Here is a 24,576-nt window from a genome sequence, read left to right on the forward strand (position 1 = left end):
ATACCATGCGCAACCTATGGGTGAAGTGTCACTCGCCTGGCCAAACCGCCGAACCTTTTAAAGCAGCCGTGTCTTTGTCATTGGGAAACCGTCCCCGTGCGGGATCCTGGCAAACGGCATCGGCTTCAAGGCAGCTTTTCCCCCTGTCTGGTAGCAGGTGGGGCCCTTGGGGCTCTCTGAGCTGGGTGGTTTTTCTTGCAGACGTTTCATGACCCAACTAGGGAACATCAGTGCTAGAAGGGAGGGGAGTTTGCAGAGAGGAGGAGGAGAAGGAGGAGGGAGGGAGGGAGGGAGGAGGAGAAGGAGGAGGAGGAGAAGGAAGAGGAGGAGGAGGACTATGGGGCCCTTGGGGCTCTCTGAGCTGGGTGGTTTTTCTTGCAGACGTTTCATGACCCAACTAGGGAACCTCATCAGTGCTAGAAGGGAGGTGGGTTTGCAGGGGAGGAGGAGGAGGAGGAGGAGGAGGAGGACGAGGAAGAGGAGGAGGAGGAGGAGGACTATAGGCCCTTGGGGCTCTCTGAGCTGGGTGGTTTTTCTTGCAGACGTTTCATGACCCAACTAGGGAACCTCATCAGTGCTAGAAGGGAGGTGGGTTTGCAGGGGAGGAGGAGGAGGAGGAGGAGGAGGAGGAGGAGGAGGAGGAGGAGGAAGAGGAGGAGGAGGAGGACTATAGGCCCTTGGGGCTCTCTGAGCTGGGTGGTTTTTCTTGCAGACGTTTCATGACCCAACTAGGGAACATCATCAGTGCTAGAAGGGGGGTTTGCAGAGAGGAGGAAGAGAAGGAGGAGGGAGGAAGGGAGGGAGGGAGGGAGGAGGAGGAGGAGGAGGAAGAGGAGGAGGAGGAGGAGGACTATAGGCCCTTGGTGCTCTCTGAGCTGGGTGGTTTTTCTTGCAGACGTTTCATGACCCAACTAGAGAACCTGAGAAGGTGGGGGCTTGGCTCTCTGTTTATATGCAAGTGGCTTGGCCTGAAAGTGGGAGGGCAAACTCCTCGTAAATAAATTTGCTGACGGGGCAAAGCACTTTATATCAACAGGGAGCAAAGCCCATTCCTTTCCAGCCCTGACGGCGTTCCCTAGCTGGGTCATAAAATGCCTGCAAGAAAACAGCCCAGCTCAGAGAGCCCCAAGGCCCCCACAGTCCTCCTCCTCTTCCTCATACGCTGCAGTTTGGCAGTTACATTTGTATGGATGCATCCCATAATTGCATTTGCCATTCTTTTTTTTTCTTCTTCCTTTTTTTTGCAGAAGCACCATGCCGTGGTGGGCTTAAGCTTAGGCTGCAATCAAGTAGAATTCCCAAGATCTTTTTCGCCTGTGCTCTTGCCAGCCAAGGGACCTCCCTTACGACATGCAGCTCATTCCATTTTCTACACAGAAAATTTGCAATTCTTTCAGCCCGTTTTGTTCTCTACTTCACTAATTCCTCAAGCTGAGCAGTGTGAAGATGGAGGGACTTTAGCTCCCAGAATCCCCCAGCCAGCGACGTTGGGAGTTGAAGTCCCTCCATCTTCACGCCGCTCAGCTTGAGGAACATTGCTCTAACTGGCTATGATTCAGCATATTTGTCATCACTCTTATTTTTTAACCCATTATTAGCCACTATTTTTATTTTGTTCTACCCAAGTTTCCACTCGCGTTTGCCGGTCCCCTCTTCCCGTTGACCTACTTTCTGCCGTGAACTCCATGGCGGACATGGCGTCTCCGTAGCGGTTCTGAGCCGAGCACACATATTCTCCTTCATCGTCCCACCTCAAGACCTGGATGGTCACCTTCAGGCTGTTGTGCGAGGAGGTCACGCGGATTCTTGGGTCGGTCACCGTCTGGAGAGGATCGGTGGAAGCCACAAGCATCTTGCCCTTGTACAGAGCTAACTCCGAAGGCGGGTCGCTGTCCACCGTGCACTGAATGATGCCCAAATGTCCTCCTTGGGTCTCTAGGAACGAGGTCATCACGGGCAACCTTGGGGAAACTTTGGGGAGGGGGGGCACAAAGGAAGAGATGTTGGCGTGGTGGCAAGGAGAGCGGTTGGTCTGGAATGTTCTCCCAAGGCCCTCTGTTTTGTGAGTCCGAGGCTGGGCAGAGGCCTCGCTCTCCTTTCGCTTGGAGGAGAGGAGACCACCCAGCAGTTTCTCCTCTGCCTCCTACCCTCGTCTATTGTCCCCACCTCCCACCTCCCCAAGGGTTGGAGTGCCCCTCTCATCCACCCCGCCATCCCAATCGGCACGGCAACCGATGCGCTGGGAGATGAATGTGCAAAGCCCTGTTAGATGCCTCCTTCTAGGACATGCCATGGATGGGAGGAGCCTCCGAACTTTTCCAGCACAGGTAGAGAACTCCAGGTCACGTCTATGGAGCTTCTCCATCCTCCAGGTCAGGGTTGTCCCAAAGGTGCCTCCCCTCCCCCCCCAAGCAACTGGACTTCCTTTTCTTCTCTTTGAAGATGTTTGAAGATGTTTGAGGACTGTGTTATAGCCGGAAGATAGACGGTGTCTTTGAAAGAGGGGTCAAAGAGGCCACCGAGGTCCAAATCGAACAACGTCATCTATCTCCAGTCTACCACGCGGTCCTTTGGGCAGCTCCAAGAAGTCTCCACCCCCATTTGCCCCACTCAGGGGACCCTGAGGACACAGACAAGCCTCCAAGTGGCCTCAACGACTCTCTAAAAGGAGGCAAACGACCGGCTGTCTGCAAGGAGTATAAATCCTCCCGTTCCCCACCGCCCAGTCAGAGCTGAAGAAGCTTCTGGGATGGGAAGTGAAAGGTCTTCAAAGGAAAAACAAGGAAGTCCAGTTGCCTTTCGAAAAAAGCACCTTTGGGACAGCCAGGATCTGGATGACAGAGACGCTCCGCAGACATTTAGCGATGCACTTTGGGACGAACGGGTTTCCAGAAAAAAAATTGCAGACGCTGGGAACCATCGGTGCGTCGGTTTGAGAGGCAGACAGCCCAGACTCATTCCCATCATCCTCTGCCCGTCTCCAACGGTGAAGGGACCCCGGGCAGAAAAACATCCCGCAGCCAAGAAGGCTCCCTACCCATTTGCACTACTCCCAGGACCCAGGTACACCTCCAGGTGGCCTCAACGACTCTCAGAAAGAGCACTAATGAGCAGATGACTGCAAGGACTTGTAACTCCTTCCATCCTCCACCCTTCTGTCCGAACTGAAGAAGCTTCTTGGATGAGAAGCGAAAGGCCTTCAAGGAAAAAATCCAGTCGCCTGGTGAAAAAGCCCCTCCAGGCTTGGCAACTTACAGAGCACGCGCAGAGCGACGGGCGGTGAGACGTGGGTCCCTTTCTTGTTCTCGGCCACGCAGTGGAACGAGCCAGCATCTCCGCTGACCACGGCTGAGAGGACCAGCGTGTCCTTCGGGCCTTGCTGTAGCCACTTGGCGTTCTTGTACCAAACGTACGTGGTGGGGTCTTCTTCCTCGCTCACCACAGTGGTGAGGCAGGTCAGGGCGACACGCTCGCCTTCCACCAGCTTGTCGGAGGGGCTGGCCACCACCCTGGCAGCTGTAAGCAGAGGAGGGGGGAGAAGACCGCGGCTGTCAGGCCTACAAGGTGGACCAGCTCCAGGAAGTAGCGTCTCCGGAAGCTCTTCTTGGCTAGCGAGGCCCTTCAAAATCTGCAGAGCCGACGTTTACGTTTCTAGCTCTAAGAAAAGGTTTACATTTAATCGTTTACACATGGAAAACATCAAACATCAAAAATTACATTTGTTTAATGCTGACGCAGGAGAATACCCCTGGGAGAAGAGAAGGTCGAGGAAATGTATTATTTATGGACATGCAAATTATGGAAGTGTAAAAATTATTCTCGACTGTTAATTAACTTATTACTGATGGGTGTATTTTCCCCAAAAAAAACTTGACGAACCAAGACAACATGCTGTACACCAGGCGCTAAAGTTGTTATTGTAAAAGAAAAAATCAATAAAACTTACACACACACACACACACACACACACACGTATGTATGTATTTATTTTATTTATTTTAATCCCATTTATATCCCGCCCTTCTCCGAAGACTCAGGGCGGCTTACAATTTAAGCACAAACCAATGTGCTTAGCAATATGTATGTATGTATGTATGTATGTATATATATATATATGAAGGGCCGCGGTGGCTCAGTGGGTTAGGACGCTGAGCTCGTCGATCAGATGGTCGGCAGTTTGGCGGGTCAAATCCCGAGTGCCGCGTAGCAGAGTGAGCGCCTGTTACTCGTCCCAGCTTCTGCCAACCTAGCAGTTCGAAAGCACGTCAAAATGCAAGTAGAAAAATAGGGACCGCTACGGTGGGAAGGTAACAGCGTTCCGTGCGCCTTTGGCGTCTAGTCATGCCGGCCACATGACCACGGAGACGTCCTCGGACAAGCGCTGGCTCTTCGGCTTTGAAACGGAGATGAGCACCGGCCCATAGAGTTGGAAACGAGATGTTGCCAGTCGTTGGCAGGTTTTTCAGATTGATTTATTATTTCTTTCCAATTTCTCTTTTTAATGTACAGGCGGTCCTTGACTTACGACTGAGCCCAACGTTTACGCTGCTAAGCAAGACCGCGAAGTGAATTTTTGCCCCACGTTAAGACCTTTCCTGCCGCAAAACATTCCGGGTGTTAAGATAGTCACACATGTTATTAAGTGAAGCTGGCTCCCCCGCATTGACTTTGCTGGTCAGGAGGTCGCAAAAGAGGGAATCATGTGACCCCGCGGGACACTGTCATAAATACGAGTCGGTTGCCCAGCATCCAAATTTTGTTCACCTGACCCCGGGGGGGGGTGTTTGGATGCTGCAACGGTTTTAAGTAGGAAAAACGGTCCAAGTCCCTTTTTCCAGGGCTGCTGTCATTTCAAACGGTCACTGCATGAACGATTGTAAGTCGAGGAGTAACTGTATAGATTTGGGATTGGCCCGGCAGTCTCCCCTCCGAGGCACAACCCAGCCCGGCCCTGCTTAGCTTTTCCCAAGATCAGCTGAAGTTGACTCAGTGCTGCCCTCTGCTGTCCCAGGTTTTATTTTACTGTATTTATTCCCCCATTAGATCTGAGGATAGATTTAGAGATTGCAGCTCATCTCTCTCTCTCTCTCTCTCTCTCTCTCTCTCTCTCTCTCTCTCTCTCTCTCTCTCTCTCTCTCTCTCTCTCTCTCTCTCTCTCTTCTCAGAAGGGCAGAGCATTTAAACGGTTTGGGGTCTGAGAGGCTTCTCAGGGTCAGCCGAGATGTGCTGGAGCTGCAGACGGCCTGTCTCCTGCTTGAGCAGGGGGCTGGACTAGAAGACCTCCACGCTCCCTTCCAGCTCTGTTGATGTGGAGAGCTTGGGAAAAGTGCAGAGAAGAGCAAGTAAGAGGATCCAAGGCCTGGAGACTAAAACCTACAAAGAACGGCTGCAGGACTTGAGTTTGGCTAGTCTAAAGAAAAGAAGAAACAGGGGAGACATGATAGCAGCGTTCCAGTATTTGAGGGGCTGCCACAAAGAAGAGGGGGGGTCACGTTATTGTCCAAGGCACCAGAAGGCAACGGATGGAAACTGACCAAGGAGAGAAGCAACCTGGAATTAAGGAGAAAGTTCCTGACAGTGAGGACAATTTAACCAGTGGAAAAGCTCACCACCAGAAGTTGTGGGTGCTCCAACACTGGAAGTTTTTAAGAAGAGACTGGACAGTTACTTGTCTTACATGGTCTAAGTTCTCCTGCTGGAGTGGGGGGATGGACTAGAAGACCTCCATGGTCCCTTCCAGCTCTATTCTATTCTATTCTATTCTATTCTATTCTATTCTATTCTATTCTATTCTATTCTATTCTATTCTATTCTATTCTATTCTATTCTATTCTATTCCATTCTATTATCTTTTTTCTATTCTATTCTATTCTTATCATTATTCTATTCTATTCTATTCTATTATCTTTTTTCTATTCTATTCTATTCTTATCATTATTCTATTCTATTCTATTCTATTCTATTCTATTCTATTCTATTCTATTCTATTATTATCATTTTCCTATTCTATTCTATTCTATTCTATTCTATTCTATTCTATTCTATTCTATTCTATTCTATTCTATAATCTTTTTTCTATTCTATTCTATTCTTATCATTATTCTATTCTATTCTATTCTATTCTATTATCTTTTTTCTATTCTATTCTATTCTTATCATTATTCTATTCTATTATCTTTTTTCTATTCTATTCTATTCTTATCATTATTCTATTCTATTCTATTCTATTCTATTCTATTCTATTCTATTCTATTCTATTCTATTATCATTTTCCTATTCTATTCTATTCTATTCTATTCTATTCTATTCTATTCTATTCTATTCTATTCTATTCTATTCTATTCTATTCTATTCTATTCTATTCTACTCTACTATACATTCTATTCTATTCTATTATACTATTCTGTTCTGTTCTGTTCTATTCTATTCTTATCATTATTCTATTCTATTCTATTCTATTCTATTCTATTCTATTCTATTCTATTCTATTCTATTCTATTCTATTCTATTCTATTATCATTTTTCTATTCTATTCTATCCTATTATCATTTTTCTAATCTATTCTTATTTTTTCCATTTTCTATTCTATTCTATTCCATTCTATTCTACCCAGAGCCCCCGCGGGGGAAAGGGGCCACGGGAGGAACGGAATGGAGACGCCGGCCGGCCATGGGCCCTTGACAGAGGTCCAGCTCCCCCCCTCCAAGGGTCTCTTCTCCAGCCCTCCTCCTCCTTCTTCTCCCAGGCCGGACGCCCTAAGGAGGCCCGGGCTACCCGCTGCCACCCCCACCTGCCCCCCTTACTCACTCTGGGTCCGGAAGAAGCTGGAGCTGGTGGCGTTCCCGTACTGGTTGCTGGCCAGGCAGCTGTACTCGCCCTGGTCCTCCGGGGTGAGCTGCTGGATCTCCAGCTTCAAGGAGTTGCGGGTGGCCGCCACGCTGATCCGCTGGCTGGGCGCCGAGTGGGAGCTGGTGGTGGCCAGGAGGTGCCGGTCCCGGAAGAGGCTCAGAGTGGCCTGGGGGTTGCTGTCCACCGTGCAGTGGACGATGGCCAGCTGGCCCCGCTGCCTCTCCTGGAACAAGGCCAGAGAGGGTGACCGTGGGGGATCTGCCGGAGGCAAAAGGGGGTCAGGCTGGATGGCGGGAGCCCTGACCCGCTTCGCAAAGGGGGCGTTCCCGGAACACAGGGCTGTGCATCGTGGACTTTGCGTCCCGGGGGACAGGAAAAGCCAGGGAGCTGGCTGGAAGGTTGCGTTTCTCCCCCTTGGCAGCCTTAAGATGGGTGGACTTCAATTCCCAGGATTCCCCAGTCCATACGTCTTAAAGCATGCTGGCTGGGGGATTCTGGGAGTTGAAGTCCACCCATCTTAAAGCATGCTGGCTGGGGAATCCTGGGAGTTGGAAGTCGTTATATCTTAAACATGCTGGCTGAGGGATTCTGGGAGTTGAAGTCCAGCCATCTTAAAGCGTTCAGGCTGGGGAATTCTGGGAGTTGAAGTCCACCCATTTTAAACTGATGGGGGATTATGGGCTTTTAATTGTTTTTAATCTGTACTTCTGTTTTAATTGGGCATGGATTTAATTCTTTTTAATTTTTGTATAGTGTTTCTTATGTATGCCCTGTGAACCGCCCTGAGTCCCACCAAGGAGAAGGGCGGTATATAAATCAAATAAACTATAACTATAACTATAACTATAAACTTCCCAGGCTTGAGAAACACAGTTCTAAGGACCTGTAGCAGAGGCGTTAATTTTGCCCAGAAGCATAAAACCACGAGTAACATCCCAGTTTGAAATCTGTCTCCGTTGATAGATGGCTGAAATTCACAGCCTGCCGTTACTTTCACAACTGGCTGCGAGAGCCAACGAAGAAGAATCGTTCTGCCTTGTGCGGTAATAACTCTGCAGTAAATGTAATTTAAAACAGGCAGCCGTCCATCGTTCTGGCGCCAAACGTGGCTTACATCCTGGGGGCTGTGTCCTCGTTTTAATGGCTCCTGGAGCATGGCAAATCAGCCTTCCTTCCACCAAACCGCCTGGGGCGGTGGGGGCAAGATAGGCTAGCTTCTCCCCCCCCCCCGCCCCCAAATAAGCTGGGATCCTGTCGCATTTAGTGGGGGCTGCAGGAAGGCTGTAAGAATAAACAGATGCCTAAAACTTTTCCCCTCCAGTTTACGCTGCCGTTTCCCCCCCCCTTTTCTTTCCTGCTTGCAGCAAAACTGCTTCCCATGCAATCCACACATTCTTCTTTGAATGGCGGCTTCCTCTACACCCCCATCCTGGTTTAATTAGGCCCGCAACATACCCTGGCTTGGCAGAGGTTTTTTTTTTCCTGTTGCTAAGTGAGGCAGCGGTTAGTGGAGTTGTGCCCCTGTAACAACGCTAATAATAATAATAATAAAATAATAATAATAATAATAATAATAATAATAATAATAATAATAATAATAATAATAATAATGTTATAATAATATAATAATAATATAATATAATAATAATATAATAATAATAATAATAATAATATAATAATAATATAATAATAATATAATAATAATATAATATAATATAATATAATATAATAATAATAATAATAATATAATAATAATAATAATAATAATAATAATAATAATAATAATAATAATAATAATAATAATAATAATAATAATAATAATAATAATAATAATAATAGAGTTGGGACCTTGGAGGTCTTCTAGTCCAACCCCCTGCTCGGTCACTAAGCGAATCTGGCTTTGCTTGTCAGGAGGTCGCCAACAGGGATCACGTGACCCCAGGACACTGTGACCGTCATAAATACGAGTCAGTGGCCCAGCCTCTGAATTTTGACCACGTGACCACGGGGGGGGGCGGAATGCTGCAAAGGTCATAAGTGTGAAAATGGTCATAAGTCCCTTTTTTAAAGTGCTGTTGTAACTTCGAACGGTCACTCAATGAATAAAGATAGTCCCCAATTTACAACAGGTCGTTTAGTGACCGTTAGAACGGAACTGCAAGCAGGGACTTAGGACTGTTTTTCACACTTACGACTGTCGCGGCGTCCCCGTGTGGTCACGTGATCCAAATTCAGACGCTTGACCCCCGACTCACATTTACGACGGTCACAGTGCCTCGAGGGTTCCGTGATCCCCTCTGCCGACGGTCTGACAAGCCAGGTCAGTGGGCAAACCAAACTCACTTAACGACCTTGTTACTAACTTCACAACGGTGTCCAGGAAGGCAGTCAAAGGAGGGAGAAAAGCTCCCTGAACCCACGTTTCACTTAGCGACAGAAAGGTTGGCCTCAGCTGTGATCGTGAGCCAAGGACAACCGGTAATAGGGTTCACATCCTACTGGTGGAGGAGGTCTGGAAATAATCACAATCACAATAATAATCACAACTACACTCACAATCACAACCATAACCACAACCACAATCACAACCATAACCACCACAATCACAATCATAATCACAATTACAATAATAATCACAATCACCACAACCAGAACCACAATCACAATCACAATAATAATCACAACTACAATCACAACCATAACCATAACCACAATCACAACCATAACCACCACAATCACAATCATAATCACAATTACAATAATAATCACAATCACCACAACCAGAACCACAATCACAATCACAATAATAATCACAACTACAATCACAACCATAACCACAACCACAATCACAACCATAACCACCACAATCACAATCATAATCACAATTACAATAATAATCACAATCACCACAACCAGAACCACAATCACAATCACAATAATAATCACAACTACAATCACAACCATAACCATAACCACAATCACAACCATAACCACCACAATCACAATCATAATCACAATTACAATAATAATCACAATCACCACAACCAGAACCACAATCACAATCACAATAATAATCACAACTACAATCACAACCATAACCACAACCACAATCACAACCATAACCACCACAATCACAATCATAATCACAATTACAATAATAATCACAATCACCACAACCAGAACCACAATCACAATCACAATAATAATCACAACTACAATCACAACCATAACCACAACCACAATCACAACCATAACCACCACAATCACAATCATAATCACAATTACAATAATAATCACAATCACCACAACCAGAACCACAATCACAATCACAATAATAATCACAACTACAATCACAACCATAACCATAACCACAATCACAACCATAACCACCACAATCACAATCATAATCACAATTACAATAATAATCACAATCACCACAACCAGAACCACAATCACAATCACAATAATAATCACAACTACAATCACAACCATAACCATAACCACAATCACAACCATAACCACCACAATCACAATCATAATCACAATTACAATAATAATCACAATCACCACAACCAGAACCACAATCACAATCACAATAATAATCACAACTACAATCACAACCATAACCATAACCACAATCACAACCATAACCACCACAATCACAATCATAATCACAATTACAATAATAATCACAATCACCACAACCAGAACCACAATCACAATCACAATAATAATCACAACTACAATCACAACCATAACCATAACCACAATCACAACCATAACCACCACAATCACAATCATAATCACAATTACAATAATAATCACAATCACCACAACCAGAACCACAATCACAATCACAATAATAATCACAACTACAATCACAACCATAACCATAACCACAATCACAACCATAACCACCACAATCACAATCATAATCACAATTACAATAATAATCACAATCACCACAACCAGAACCACAATCACAATCACAATAATAATCACAACTACAATCACAACCATAACCATAACCACAATCACAACCATAACCACCACAATCACAATCATAATCACAATTACAATAATAATTACAATCACCACAACCAGAACCACAATCACAATCACAATAATAATCACAACTACAATCACAACCATAACCATAACCACACTCACAACCATAACCACCACAATCACAATCATAATCACAATTACAATAATAATCACAATCACCACAACCAGAACCACAATCATAATCACAATAATAATCACAACTACAATCACAACCATAACCATAACCACAATCACAACCATAACCACCACAATCACAATCATAATCACAATTACAATAATAATCACAATCACCACAACCAGAACCACAATCATAATCACAATAATAATCACAACTACAATCACAATCATAACCATAACCACATATAACCATAATCATATAACCATAAACATATAATCACATAATCACAACCACAATCATATAACCATAATCATAATCACAGCCACAACCACAACAACCACAACCACAACCACAGCCACAGCCACAACCACAATCACATAACCTGATCATATAATCACATAATGACAACCACAGTCACAATCCAGGTCCTATCCTCTGGAAAGAAGCAACCTTGCAGGGGTAGTTTTGGCAGGGAAAGGGTGACGGGTGTGTGTGTGTGTGTGTGTGTGTGAACTCACACAGGACGGTCAGGCTGACTGCGGAGGAGGTCTCGCTCCCCTGGTTGTTCTGGACCTTGCAGGCGTAGTAGCCGGAGTCCCAGACGGTCACCTCCGGGAAGGTCAGGATGCGGGCGCTGCCCTCCTTCAGCCACAGGGCGTTCTTGTACCAGCTGTAGTGGATCTCCTGTTGGTCTCCTCCAGGGACCTCGCAGGTCAGGGTGACCATCTCACCTTCTCTGACCCTGGAGGAAGGGCTGACCGACAGCACAGCAGCTGCGGAGTTGAGGCACAGGGAGTCGTAAGCCAACATAGAGCAGAGTTCTGCAAACCTGGCCAGGTTAAGACTTGTGGACGTCAACTCCCAGAATTCCCCAGCCAGCATTCGCTGGCTGGGGAATTCTGGAAGTTGAAGTCCACAAGTCTTAACCTGGCCACGTTTGAAGAACCTTGCTGTAGTCCGACACATTTTGACCACACCCAACCAAACAAGATGGCCACAACTTAAATTAGTATCCTGGTCTCTTTCCCCTGGGAACCACCATCCTGAAAGGGAGCAGGGAGGGGAAGGCCATACCACTTCAGTTCCCATCATCCCCTGTAGGAATAGAGACAAGATTGATGCAGTAGAGACTTGGTGTTATGCTTGCAACATATGGAAGTTGAAGTCCAGTCTTCTTAAAGCGTGCTGGCTGGGGGGTTCTGGGAGTTGAAGTCCACCCATCTTAAAGCATGCTGGCTGGGGGATTCTGGGAGTTGAACACCCATCTTAAAGCATGCTGGCTGAGGGATTCTGGGAGTTGGTCCACCCATCTTAAAGCATGCTGGAAGGGGGGTTCTGGAAGTCCACCCATCTTAAAGCATGCTGGCTGGGGGATTCTGGGAGTTGAAGTCCACCCATCTTAAAGCATGCTGGCTGAGGGATTCTGGGAGTTGGTCCACCCATCTTAAAGCATGCTGGAAGGGGGGTTCTGGGAGTTGAAGTCCACCCATCATAAAGCATGCTGGCTGGGGGATTCTGGGAGTTGAAGTCCACCCATCTTAAAGCATGCTGTCTGAGGGATTCCGGGAGTTGCTCCACCCATCTTAAAGCATACTGGCTGGGGGATTCTGGGAGTTGAAGTCTGCTCATCTTAAAGCATGCTGGCTGAGGGATTCTGGGAGTTGAAGTCCACCCGTCTTAAAGCCTGCTGCCTGGGGGATTCTGGGAGTCCCCAGTCTTAAAGTTGCCAAGTTTGGGACCCCTGGCCCAGAGGCTACTCTTAAGCTTATACGGGTGGTGTGTAAATTTTAAGTAATAAATAAATTTTTTAAAAGGAACGGAGGGAAGCGTTTGAATCAGTCTGGTCCTCCTTCCCACGGCCTGCTGAGATGCAGTTGTGGCTACTCACATAAAATGAGGAGCAGGACCCCTTCAGCCACGCCGGTGCCCAGCGCGTTTTCGGCCTCGCAATGGTAGAGCCCATAATCCTTGACGGACACAGGCTGTATCTTCTTCACCTGCTCGGTCCCACAGGCAGAGCCATCCTTGAACCACCTAAAGGCCGTGGGCTCCGGGAAGCTGGTGTTGACGTTGCAAACCAGGGACACGGCGTCGCCCACTCGGATGTTCCGGTCGGGGGGGTCGAGGGTCACCCGGACACCCTTGGGGGCATCTAGGAAGGGGCAAAAGAGAAGGAAAATAAAAGATCAAAAAGCCCACAAGGGGGAGTGGTCGGCTTCCGTTCTACAGGTGTGACAATTTCCATTCTATAGGTGTGACAACTTCATGCACGTGAATGGAGGCTACTCCCGTCTCAGCAAAAAAAATGCTAAATTCCATTCTGCAGTGTTAGACTGGACAAAGTTGGTAGAAGTTTACCTACTCCTGGTTAACAGAATAACAGAGCTGGAAGGGACCTTGGAGGTCATCTAGTCCAACCCCCTCCTCAGGCAGGAAATCCTATACCAGGGGTAGGCAACCTCGGCTCTTTTATGACTCATGGACTTCAACTCCCAGAATTCTGGGAGTTGAAGTCCATGAGTCATAAAAGAGCCGAGGTTGCCTACCCCTGCCCTATACCAATCCAGAGAAATGGCTGTCCGGTCTCTTCTTAAAAACCTCCAGTGATGGAGCACCCACAACTTCTGGTGGCAAGCCGTTCCACTGGTTAATTGTTCTCACCGTCAGGAAATTCCTCCTTAGTTCCAGGTTGCTTCTCTCCTTGGTTAGTTTCCATCCGCTGCTTCTTGTCCGGCCTTCCGGGGCTTTGGAGAATAGGTGGACCCCCCTCCTCTTCTTTGGGGCAGCCCCACAAATATTGGAACCTGGCTATCGTGTCCCCCCTAGTCCTTTACACAGTGAAGATACTTAGTAGTTCTTCTTTGTCCTATTTTCTCCACAACAACCCTGTGAGTTGTGCTGGGCTGGCCCAAAGTCACCCAGTCGGCTTTCATGCCTAAGGCGGGACTAGAACTCACCATCTCCTGATGATTGGCCCAAAGTCACCCAGCTGGTTTTCATGCCTAAGGCGGGATTAGAACTCACCATCTCCTGATGATTGGCTCAAAGTCACCCAGCTGGTTTTCATGCCTAAGGCGGGACTAGAACTCACCATCTCCTGATGATTGGCCCAAAGTCACCCAGCTGGTTTTCATGCCTAAGGCGGGATTAGAACTCACCATCTCCTGATGATTGGCTCAAAGTCACCCAGCTGGTTTTCATGCCTAAGGCGGGACTAGAACTCACCATCTCCTGATGATTGGCCCAAAGTCACCCAGCTGGTTTTCATGCCTAAGGCGGGACTAGAACTCACCATCTCCTGGTGATTGGGCCAAAGTCACCCAGCCGGCTTTCGTAGCTAAGGCAGGACTAGAACTCACTGCCCCCTGGTTTCAAGCCTTGTGCCTTCATCACTAGGCCAAACTAACTCTTTTATTTCTATTTATGAACGCTATGTATTTATACATATATTTATATTGGGAGCTAAAATCCCCAAACACGTAGAGACGGTGAGGAAACACTAATGGCAAAGGGCTGAGTTTCTGTACAGTTCTGGAAGTGGAACTAAGAAAAGAAACAAATTGTGCGGCCTTGCCAGACTATTGCAATCTCGCTTCTGTAATCAGCGTTTGCGTCGGGGACCAATTCCATACGAGCGTGGGAAACACGGACCCTGATGGGATGCACTGAAGGAGGGAAGAAGGGAGCGCGCAGAAATGTAATTGCTGTCTGATTTTCATTGGCCAGCAAAGTTTGTAAAGCAATGCTACTAACTTTCTAAGGTCTGGCGCTCCTGAACGCCGGTGTTCCGACAGCGTTCCCACCCAGGACATATTTAGATCGAAAATGAAGTGCTGTGCCTTTAAGAAGCCTCTGCTTGAGTTTTCCTGACTGGATTTTTAACGATTTCTCGGGTTTGGCCAAGGGCCAGGGATCTTACAGCCTATTTCAGCCTGATGGGCTTCAAAGTTTGGAAGAAGATCTGGGTCAGGGGTAGGCAACCCTGGCTCTTTTATAACTCGTGGACTTCAACTCCCAGAATTCCTGAGCCAGCATGGGGGAAACTATGGCCCCTTCACGAATCGTGGACTTCAACTCCCAGAATTCCTGAGCCAGCACGGCTCAGCTTGGAAACCTCTCCCTTTGCCCTCAGCTTGGCTGGCTCAGGAATTCTGGGAGTTGAAGTCCACCAGTCATAAAAGAGCCAAGGTGGCCTACCCCTGACTTAGGTGATGTTGAGGTGGGTCCTTGCAGGAGGTTCCCTGCTCCGTCACGCTACTCACATGCAACACTGAGAGTAACTTCGCCTCTGGCCTTCTGGGTCCCCACGGAGGCTTCACAGCCCAGCTTGTGTCCATGGTCCTTCCAGGTCAGCGTCGTTTGCAGAGTTTGCTTCAAGACAGCCGCCGTGGTGTCAAGCTGGACTGTTCCAGAGAGATGTGAGGTCTCGGGGTTGTGGCCAAACCATCGCAGGGAGATGTGTTCGTAGGGACAGACGTAGGGACTAGAACACTTAAAGGATGCCAGGATTCCCTCTCTCAGGTAGTCGGGGGCAGCAATGGTGGGTATAACAGGGTTATCTGGGGAAAGAAATAGGAGAAAGCGATGAACGTGGCAAAGGATCTGGAGAAGCCCTCTTATCTCCATCGGCCATGCTGCAGTCCAGGGGCCTCCGAACGTGGCCACTTTAAGACTGGTGGACTTCAACTCCCAGAATTCCCCAGCCAGCACATGGATTACATGAAAGCATCAGAAGGCAGGACAAGGAATAGAATAGAATAGAATAGAATAGAATAGAATAGAATAGAATAGAATAGAATAGAATAGAATAGAATAGAGTAGAGTAGAGTAGAGTAGAGTAGAGTAGAGTAGAGTAGAGGAGAGGAGAGGAGAGGAGAGTAGAGGAGAGGAGAGGAGAAGAGAAGAGAAGAGAAGAGAATAGAGAATGGGATGGGATAATAGAATAGAATAGAATAGAATAGAATAGAATAGAATAGAATAGAATAGAGAATGGGATGGGATAAAAGAATAGAATAGAATAGAATAGAATAGAATAGAGTAGAGTAGAGTAGAGTAGAGTAGAGTAGAGTAGAGTAGAGTAGAGTAGAGTAGAGTAGAGTAGAGTAGAGTAGAGTAGAGTAGAGGAGAAGAGAAGAGAAGAGAAGAGAAGAGAAGAGAAGAGAAGAGAAGAGAAGAGAAGAGAGAATGGGATGGGATAATAGAATAGAATAGAATAGAATAGAATAGAATAGAATAGAATAGAATAGAATAGAATAGAATAGAATAGAATAGAATAGAATGATAAGAATAGAATAGAATAGAGAATGGGATGGGATAAAATAATAGAATAGAATAGAATAGAGTAGAGAAGAGTAGAGTAGAGTAGAGTAGAGTAGAGTAGAGTAGAGTAGAGTAGAGTAGAGGAGAAGAGAAGAGAAGAGAAGAGAAGAGAAGAGAAGAGAGAATGGGATGGGATAATAGAATAGAATAGAATAGAATAGAATAGAATAGAATAGAATAGAATAGAATAGAATAGAATAGAATAGAATAGAATAGAATAGAATAGAATAGAATAGAATGATAAGAATAGAATAGAATAGAGAATGGGATGGGATAAAATAATAGAATAGAATAGAATAGAGTAGAGTAGAGTAGAGTAGAGTAGAGTAGAGTAGAGTAGAGTAGAGTAGAGTAGAGTAGAGTAGAGTAGAGTAGAGTAGAGTAGAGTAGAGTAGAGTAGAAGAGAAGAGAAGAGAAGACAATAATGATAAGAATAGAATAGAATAGAATAGAATAGAATAGAATAGAATAGAATAGAATAGAATAGAATAATGATAAGAAGAGAAGAGAAGAGAAGAGAAGAGAAGAGAAGAGAATTATGATTAGAATAGAATAGAATAGAATAGAATAGAATAGAATAGAATAGAATAGAATAGAATAGAATAGAATAGAATAGAATAGAATAGAATAGAATAACAAAGTTGGGAGGGACCTTGGAGGTCTTCTAGTCCAGCCCCCTGCTCAAGCAGGGGAACCTATACCATTTCAGACAAGGGAACGACGGATAGAAACTAATCAAGGAGAGAAGCGACCTGGAATTAAGGAGAAACTTCCTAACAGTGAGGACAATTAAACCAGTGGAACAGCTTGCCACCAGAAATTCTGGGCGCTCCATCACTGGAGGGTTTTTCAGAAGACGGTCACTTTTCTGAAATGCTATATAGGTTCTCCTGCTCGAGCAGGGGGCTGGACTAGAAGACCTCCAAGGTCCCTTCCAGCTCTATTCTGGCTGAAGATTCCTTTCATGGCTGGAGAAGGGGACCACCTACCAGTGACGGTCAGCTGGAGCTCCTTCTTCTCCGTCCAGCTGTTCGCCTGGACAATTTCAAAGCGGAAGGAGTATGGGCCGCTGTCTTCCTTCGTCAGATGCCTCAGGAGGAGGGTGCAGTTGCGCTCCAGGGGGTCCCCCAGCAGTTGGGCGCGGTTCTGGAAGCGAGCATCGGCCTTCTCCGGAGACTTGGAATTGAAAACGGTGACCAGCTGCTCATTCTCGAGTTTGTACCAGATGGCCACGATCCCATTTGCGACGGAGACGTCGCCGGGGAAGGCAAACGTGCAGGGAAGCACGGCGCAAGAGTCCCTGATGGACGACAGGCTGCCAGGGTAGGTAGCGGACCATGAGGCCGAAGCTGCAGAGCAGGAGGAAGGAGAACACCAGAGCTGAGATGAGCAGAGTGACCGAGGTGGGTGGGACCCTGGAGGTCTTCTAGTCCTACCCCCCTGCTCAAGACACAGAGAGGAGCAACAAAGATGGTGAGGGGACTGGAGGTTACGACACATAAGGAAAGGTTGCTGGAATTGGGGATGTCCAGTTTAATGAAGAGAAGGACGAGGGGGGACGTGATAGCAGTCTTCCAGTATCTCAGGGGCTGCCCCAAAGAAGAGGCAGTCAAGCTCTTCTCCAAAGCACCTGAAAGCAGGACAAGAAGCAACGGATGGAAACTAGTCAAGGAGAGAAGCAACCTGGAACTAAGGAGAAACTTCCTGACAGTTAGAACAATTAACCAGTGGAACCACCTGCCTCCAGAAGCTGTGAATGCTCCAACACTGGAGGTTTTTAAAAAGAGACTGGACAGCCATTTGTCTGAAATGGTATAGGGTTTCCTGCCTGAGCAGGGGGTTGGACTAGATGATCTCTGAGGTCCCTCCTATCATCATCATCATCATCATCATCATCATCATCATCATCATCATCATCATCATCATCATCATTATTATTATTATTATTATTATTATTATTATTATTATTATTATTATTATTATTATTATTATTATTACCTGCCTTCGGGTGCTTTGGAGAATAGCTGGACCCCCTCCCCTTCTTTGTGGCAGCCCCTCAAATATTGAAAGTGCTATCATGTCATCCCGAGTCTTTCTTTTCATTCAATGTCCTGGCCACGAGTCTGACTGACCCACTCCTGGGTTCACATAACGCCTAACACCAGGAAGTTCGACTGGCCCAATGGGAGTAGCCAGGTTCATCTGAACCTTGGTTAATCCTGACCAGTTTGAGAGGCCTTCTTTCCTCCCTCCCTCCCTCCCTTCCTTCTTTTCCTCCCTTCCCTCCATCTTCCTTCCTTCCTTCCTTCCTTCCTTCCTCCCTCCCTCCCTCCCTCCATCTCTTTCCTTCCTTCCTTCCTTCCTTCCTTCCTTCCTTCCTTCCTTCCTTCCTTCCTTCCTTCCTTCCTTCCCTCCCTCCCTCCCTCCCTCTCCTTCTTTCCTTCCTTCCTTCTTTTCCTCCCTTCCCTCCATCTCCTTCCTTCTTTTGTTCTTTCCTTCTTTCCTTCCATCTTTCTTTTCCTCCCTTCCCTTCCTTCCCTCCGTCTCCTTCCTTCCTTCTTTCCTTCCTTCCTTCCCTCCATCTTCCTTCCTCCCTTCCCTCCCTCCCTCTCCTTCCTTCCTTCCTTCTTTCCTTCCTTCCAAGGTGGGTAAAATGAGGAGCCAGATGGTTGAGGACAATAGGCTGACCCCGTAAAGCGGTATATCAGTGCGATTGGAGGGAAGGAGGGAGAGAAAGGAGAAGGAAGGAAGCCTTGATGGCTGAGTGGTTAGAGCGTCCTATTGCAGGCTGATTCTGCCCACAGCCAGGAAGTTCGATCCTGACTGGCTCAAGGTGGACTCGTCCTTCCATCCTTCTGAGGTCGGTAAAATGAAGACCCAGATAGTTGGGGGGGGGCAACAGGCTGACTCTGTAAACCACTCAAGAGAGGGCTATAAAGCCCTGTGAAGCGGTAGATAAGTCTAAGGGCTAAGTGTTCAGTGCAGGTAGTCCTCCATTTATGTCCCCAGTTGAGCTGAAAATTTCTGTTGCTAAGTGAGACAGTTGTTTAGAGAAATTTAGCTGACGTACCTGGGGGAACGTTCACCGCAAACGACACAAAGGTGAGGAAGAGGACGCTCATCGTGACTTCTGAGGCTGAGTCGGACCTCTGAAAGCCTAGCGGGGTGAAGGAAACCCAGACACGGTTAGATGCGAGGCTAGCGGGCCGTCTGGATAACGGCTACGGGTAACCCTCCACTTATGACAATTTAACGATCGTTCGAAGTTGCAACAGCACTGGTTATGACACTTACTCCCCATCCCCATGGTCAGCCCTAGCAGGCTCTCCTCTGAACTCTTCTGAACCGAATCTTCCAAATACCGACTTACAGGATAACAGAGTCGGAAGGGACCTTGGAGGTCATCTAGTCCAACCCCCTGCTCAAGCAGGAGACCCTAATGCCAGTGATGGCGAACCTTTTAGAGGCCGAGTTCCCAAACTGCAACCCAAAACCCACTTATGTATGATCGGGTGCCGGGTGGGTGTGGCCCTTTGGGTGGATGTGGCTAATTGGGTGGGCGTGGCCCATTGGGTGGGCGTGGCTGCAATGGTAGCTGTAGACTGGGTGGGACTAAAAAGTTCAATCAATCAATTCCAACTTTGCGAGAACTTTTTTTTCCCCCACGAGAAGTTGAAATTGATTAATTGAACCTTTTTTTTTTTTGGTACATGGCGGCGGACGCCTAAAGCGGAAAGGTTTTATAAAACCCAGCTGAAGGCCTAGGACTATATATATATATATGCTAAAAATCTATTGATAAATGTAATAAATATGTTTTTACTTAGTTGTTATAATAAAATAAAAATTACTAGCTTAAATATGATAGTAGACATCAAAAGAAAAAGAGGGGAAGTATTTAATGTTGAAATAAGAGAAAACTTTGGTTACTAAATTTAAGACACTTGAAATTAATAGAAAATAAGAATGTTATACTGTATTATTAATTAGTTGATGTAAGATGGTGAGAAATAGAATACATTTAAATAGATAAGACATGCATTCTGAATATTAGATTTTGTGATGAATTGCAATAAAGGGAATTGCATTAGTTTAAACATGAGTCAGTAAATACTAAGGGGAAAAGAGAGGAAATATTTAATGTAGTAGTTTGAGATTTGTACTAAAGATACTTGTATGTTATTGAATTATTGATTAATTCAATTGCCACCTTGCTTTTTAAATATTTAAATGTAAAATTAGAAAATCAATATTTTTTAAAAAAAAATAGATAGATACATAGAAGATAGATGAGATAGATAGATAGATAGATATAGATAGAAGATAGATATGATAGATAGATAGATAGATAGATAGATAGATAGATAGATAGATAGATGATAGATAAGTAGATAGAAGATAGTTATGATAGATAGATATGATAATTAGATAGATAGATAGATAGATAGATAGATAGATAGATAGATAGATAGATAGATAGATAGATAGATAGATAGATAGATAGATAGCAGGACAAGAAGCAACGGATGGAAACTAATCAAGGAGAGAAGCAACCTGGAATTAAGGAGAAACTTCCTGACAGTGAGGACGATTAGCCAGTGGAACTCCTTGCCTCCAGAAGCTGTGGATGCTCCAACACTGGAAGTTTTTAAGAAGAGACTGGACAGCCATTTGTCCGAAATGGTCTAGGGTTTCCTGCCTGAGCAGGGGGTTGGACTAGATGACCTCCATCTATTGTTTCCTTTCTTCTCCCCAGCCTTTTCTGTTTTCAAAAATTTGCATTATTCCAAACAAGGAAGGGAGAGAGCTGTAGAAGAGTCTAGCCCATGGGTGGGGAACCTTGACTCTTTTAGGACTTGTGGACTTCAATTCCATGGTTGGCTCAGGAATTCTGGGAGTTGAAGTCTGCAAGTCATCAAAGGGCCATGTTTGAAGACCCCTGACCTATCACATTCCAGCAAGCAAAGATGGGCTTGCATTCCCAGGTCCTGTTTAGGACCTACAGGCAGAAGATAGCTGGCTGGGGAATTCTGGGAGTTGAAGTCCACAAGTCTTAAACTGTGCAAGCTTGGATACCCTAATCTAGGCTATAAATCCACCTGTGTCTTTGGATCAGAAAGAACGGACGGAAACTCATCAAGGAGAGAAGCAACCTGGAATTAAGGGGAGACTTCCTAACAGGGAGGACATTTAACCAGTGGAACTGCTTGCCTCCTGAAATTGTGGGGGGCTTCATCACTGGAGGTTTTTAAGAAGAGTTTGGACAGCCCCTTGTCTGAAATGGCAGAGGATCTCCTGCTTGAGCAGGGGGGCTGGACTAGAAGGCCTCCAAGGTCCCTTCCAGCAATATTCTGATCTAGGAAATTAGGAGAAGGCCTTCTTAAAAATTAAGCCCAGGTGCTGAAACTTTGCTGCCACCTTCTGCCTTTAGGGTCCATGGGGTTGTGGGTGTTTCTCCACTCCCGAGCTTTGGCTTTTTCAGCTGACTTGTCACAGTTGGCTTCCTTAAACAGGCTTTCTTCCCATTTTTCTAAAAGGGAACAGCCGTGAACGGACCAAGCAAGATTTGAACCCAGCTTTGGATAACAGAAGAAAGGGTCATGTGGAAATAAGTGGCGATCGCCCAGCATTGGGTCACCCGAGGCTGCGTCAACAGAGCGACAGAGCCAAAGTAACACCAAGTGTTTGTACTGCTTCCTAAGGCCTTGGTAAGAACACCCGTGGAATACGGCGTCCAGATTTGGCCGTGGTGATGTAAAAAGATCTCGAGACGTTGGGAAAAGTGCAGAGAAGAGCAACAAAAAGGATGAGGGGGCCGGAGGCCACAACATACGAAGAACGGTTGCAGGAATTGGGTACAGCTACTTTAATGGAAAGAAGGACTAGGACAGGGGTAGGCAACCTTGGCTCTTTTAGGACTCGTGGACTTCAACTCCCAGAATTCCTGAGCCAGCCATGCTGAGGAGAAATGGAGAGGTTTCCAAGCTGAGCCATGCTGGCTCAGGAATTCTGGGAGTTGAAGTCCATGAGTCATGAAGGGGCTATAATTCCCCATGCTGGCTCAGGAATTCTGGGAGTTGAAGTCCATGAGTCATGAAGGGGCTATAATTCCCCATGCTGGCTCAGGAATTCTGGGAGTTGAAGTCCATGAGTCATGAAGGGGCTATAATTCCCCATGCTGGCTCAGGAATTCTGGGAGTTGAAGTCCACGAGTCCTAAAAGAGCCAAGGTTGCCTACCCCTGGACTAGGGGGAGACATGATAGCAATCTTCCAATATCTCAGAGGTTGCCACAAAGAAGAGGTGTGGTGGGGTTCTACCTATTCTCCAAAGCTCCTGAAGGCAGGACAAGAAGCAACGGATGGAAACTAATCAAGGAGAGAAGCAACCTGGAACTAAGGAGAAACTTCCCGACAGGGAGAAGAATTAACCAGTGGAACGTCCTGCCTCCAGAAGTTGTGGGTGCTCCACCAGTGGGGTTTTTTAAGAAGAGACTGGAGGGCCATTTGTCTGGGAATGGTGTAAGGTTGGAGCAGAAGGTTGGATTGGAAGACCTCCAAGCTCTTTTCCAATTTTGTCGTTCCGCTCTGTTCTGTTTCTTTCCCAACAGGCAAAGCGACACGCTGGCTGAGGAATTCTGGGAGTTGAAGTCCACCAGTCATAAAAAGGACCAGGTTTGAAGAGCCCTGGTCCAGGCAACCTCAAGAAGAACCCAAAACGAAGGCCCACCTTACCTTCTCAAAGCCAACAGCTGCCTCTGCTGGGAGGCTCCTGTGGAACTCTCAGCTTTAGGTTGGAGACACCATCAGAAGACGTTCGGAGACTCCAGGTGGGATGCTTACGCTGTTCTGAGGTCCTCGTGGTCCAGAGAAGAATGTGGCTATCTCCTTGGGGCAGCTTTATTCTCCTCGGTTTCAGGAAGTCCTTTTGGACAGTCAGCTGTTCTCACCCCTTGCTTGGCTTCTTCACATACATGTCTCTGGACCTGGGAGGGGAAGAAGGCGGGGGATGGGGCTCTGGTTTCTTGAGTTCAGATTGAGGGTGGGGGGCAGGTTCTCCAGTGGTGGGGGAAGGAGGCAACCGAGAGAGCTCATACATGAAACGTGACTTATCTGGGCACGTCCTGCAAGAAATGAAGGAGGAAGGGCTGCAGACTCCACATGGGGAGGTGGCAGAAGGGAATGAAAGCCATCCCAAAGACCGGCCACCCTTTGGAACTGGATCGCCTCAGCCATGTGTAGCTTCCACCTCGCTTGGCTTGGAATCTCCTGTAATCCGCTTAATGCTGGGGACCAGATGGGATGGGACGATAAGGAAGATAAGGGAGGTTGCAGCTGCAGCAGAGCAGCGGCCAGGCAATCCGGCATCCTGTTTCCCAGGGTGTCCTGGTGGCACGGAGGCCCACCACCCAAGGAGAGGCCTTGGAGGACTTCCAGTCCAGCCCCCCTGCTCAGGCAGGAGACCCCCATATACCATTTCATGCCAATGGCTCTTCTTCAAAGCCTCCGGGGACGGAGCGCCCACAACTTCTGGTGGCAAGCTGTTCCACTGGTTAAATTGTCCCCCCCCCCAACTCGTTAGGAAGCTGATTCCAGGTTGCTTTTCTCTTTGGTCGGTTTCCATCCGTCGCTTCTTGTCCTGCCTTCAGGTGCTTTGGAAAATAGGTGGGAAACTCGCCCCCTCCACCACTTCTTCTTTGAGGCAGCCCCTCAAATATTGGGAGATTGCTGCCCTGTCACCTCTAGCTTTTTTTTTCTTTTCATTAAACCGGTTTGGGATTTTTCAGGGCCTCCCTCCAAATCCGGATGAGCAGAAGGGTGCCTCCTGCTAGCTTGTCAGGGAAGGCGCAAAGGGGAGTTTTTCCAGCGTGGGCTCTCATCCCATGCTCCCTGTTTCAATGAAATAAGAGTTGGAAGGGACCTCGGAGGTCATCTAGTCCAACCCCCTGTTCAAGCAGGAGAACCTATGCCATTTCAGACAAGGGGCTGTCCAGTCTCTTCTTAAAAGCCTCCAGTGATGGAGCAACCCACAACATCTGGTGGCAAGCCGTTCCACTGGCTGATTGTCCTCGCGGTTAGGAAGTTTCTCCTTAATGCCAGGTTGCTTCTCTCTTTGACCAAATTGAGGACAATTCACCAGTTTCCACCCATTTTTTTTTCTTGTCCTGCCTTCTGATGCTTTGGAGAATACGTTGACCCCCCTCCTCTTCTTTGTCCTCTTCTG

The 24,576-nt window shown here is 46.7% G+C and overlaps 1 protein-coding gene across 1 annotated transcript in view; it reads right to left on the reverse strand.

The window, feature by feature from the left end:
• SIGLEC1 (sialic acid binding Ig like lectin 1) overlaps positions 1-19,476 on the reverse strand; it is a gene marked incomplete at its 5' end in the record, with an annotated part of 38,593 nt that extends 19,117 nt beyond the window's left edge. Inside the window, 8 exons of the mRNA XM_081333316.1 lie at positions 1,669-1,971; positions 3,256-3,516; positions 6,808-7,107; positions 11,554-11,808; positions 12,924-13,187; positions 15,298-15,594; positions 17,344-17,703; positions 19,425-19,476. Of these exons, the coding sequence (XP_081189442.1) occupies positions 1,669-1,971; positions 3,256-3,516; positions 6,808-7,107; positions 11,554-11,808; positions 12,924-13,187; positions 15,298-15,594; positions 17,344-17,703; positions 19,425-19,476 (2,092 nt within the window). The remainder of the gene's footprint in view (positions 1-1,668; positions 1,972-3,255; positions 3,517-6,807; positions 7,108-11,553; positions 11,809-12,923; positions 13,188-15,297; positions 15,595-17,343; positions 17,704-19,424) is intronic.
• Between the last annotated feature and the right edge of the window lie 5,100 nt (positions 19,477-24,576).

This window comes from Vipera berus (assembly GCF_964194415.1).
Source record: "Vipera berus genome assembly, chromosome: 7".
Classification (NCBI taxonomy): Eukaryota; Metazoa; Chordata; class Lepidosauria; order Squamata; family Viperidae; genus Vipera; species Vipera berus.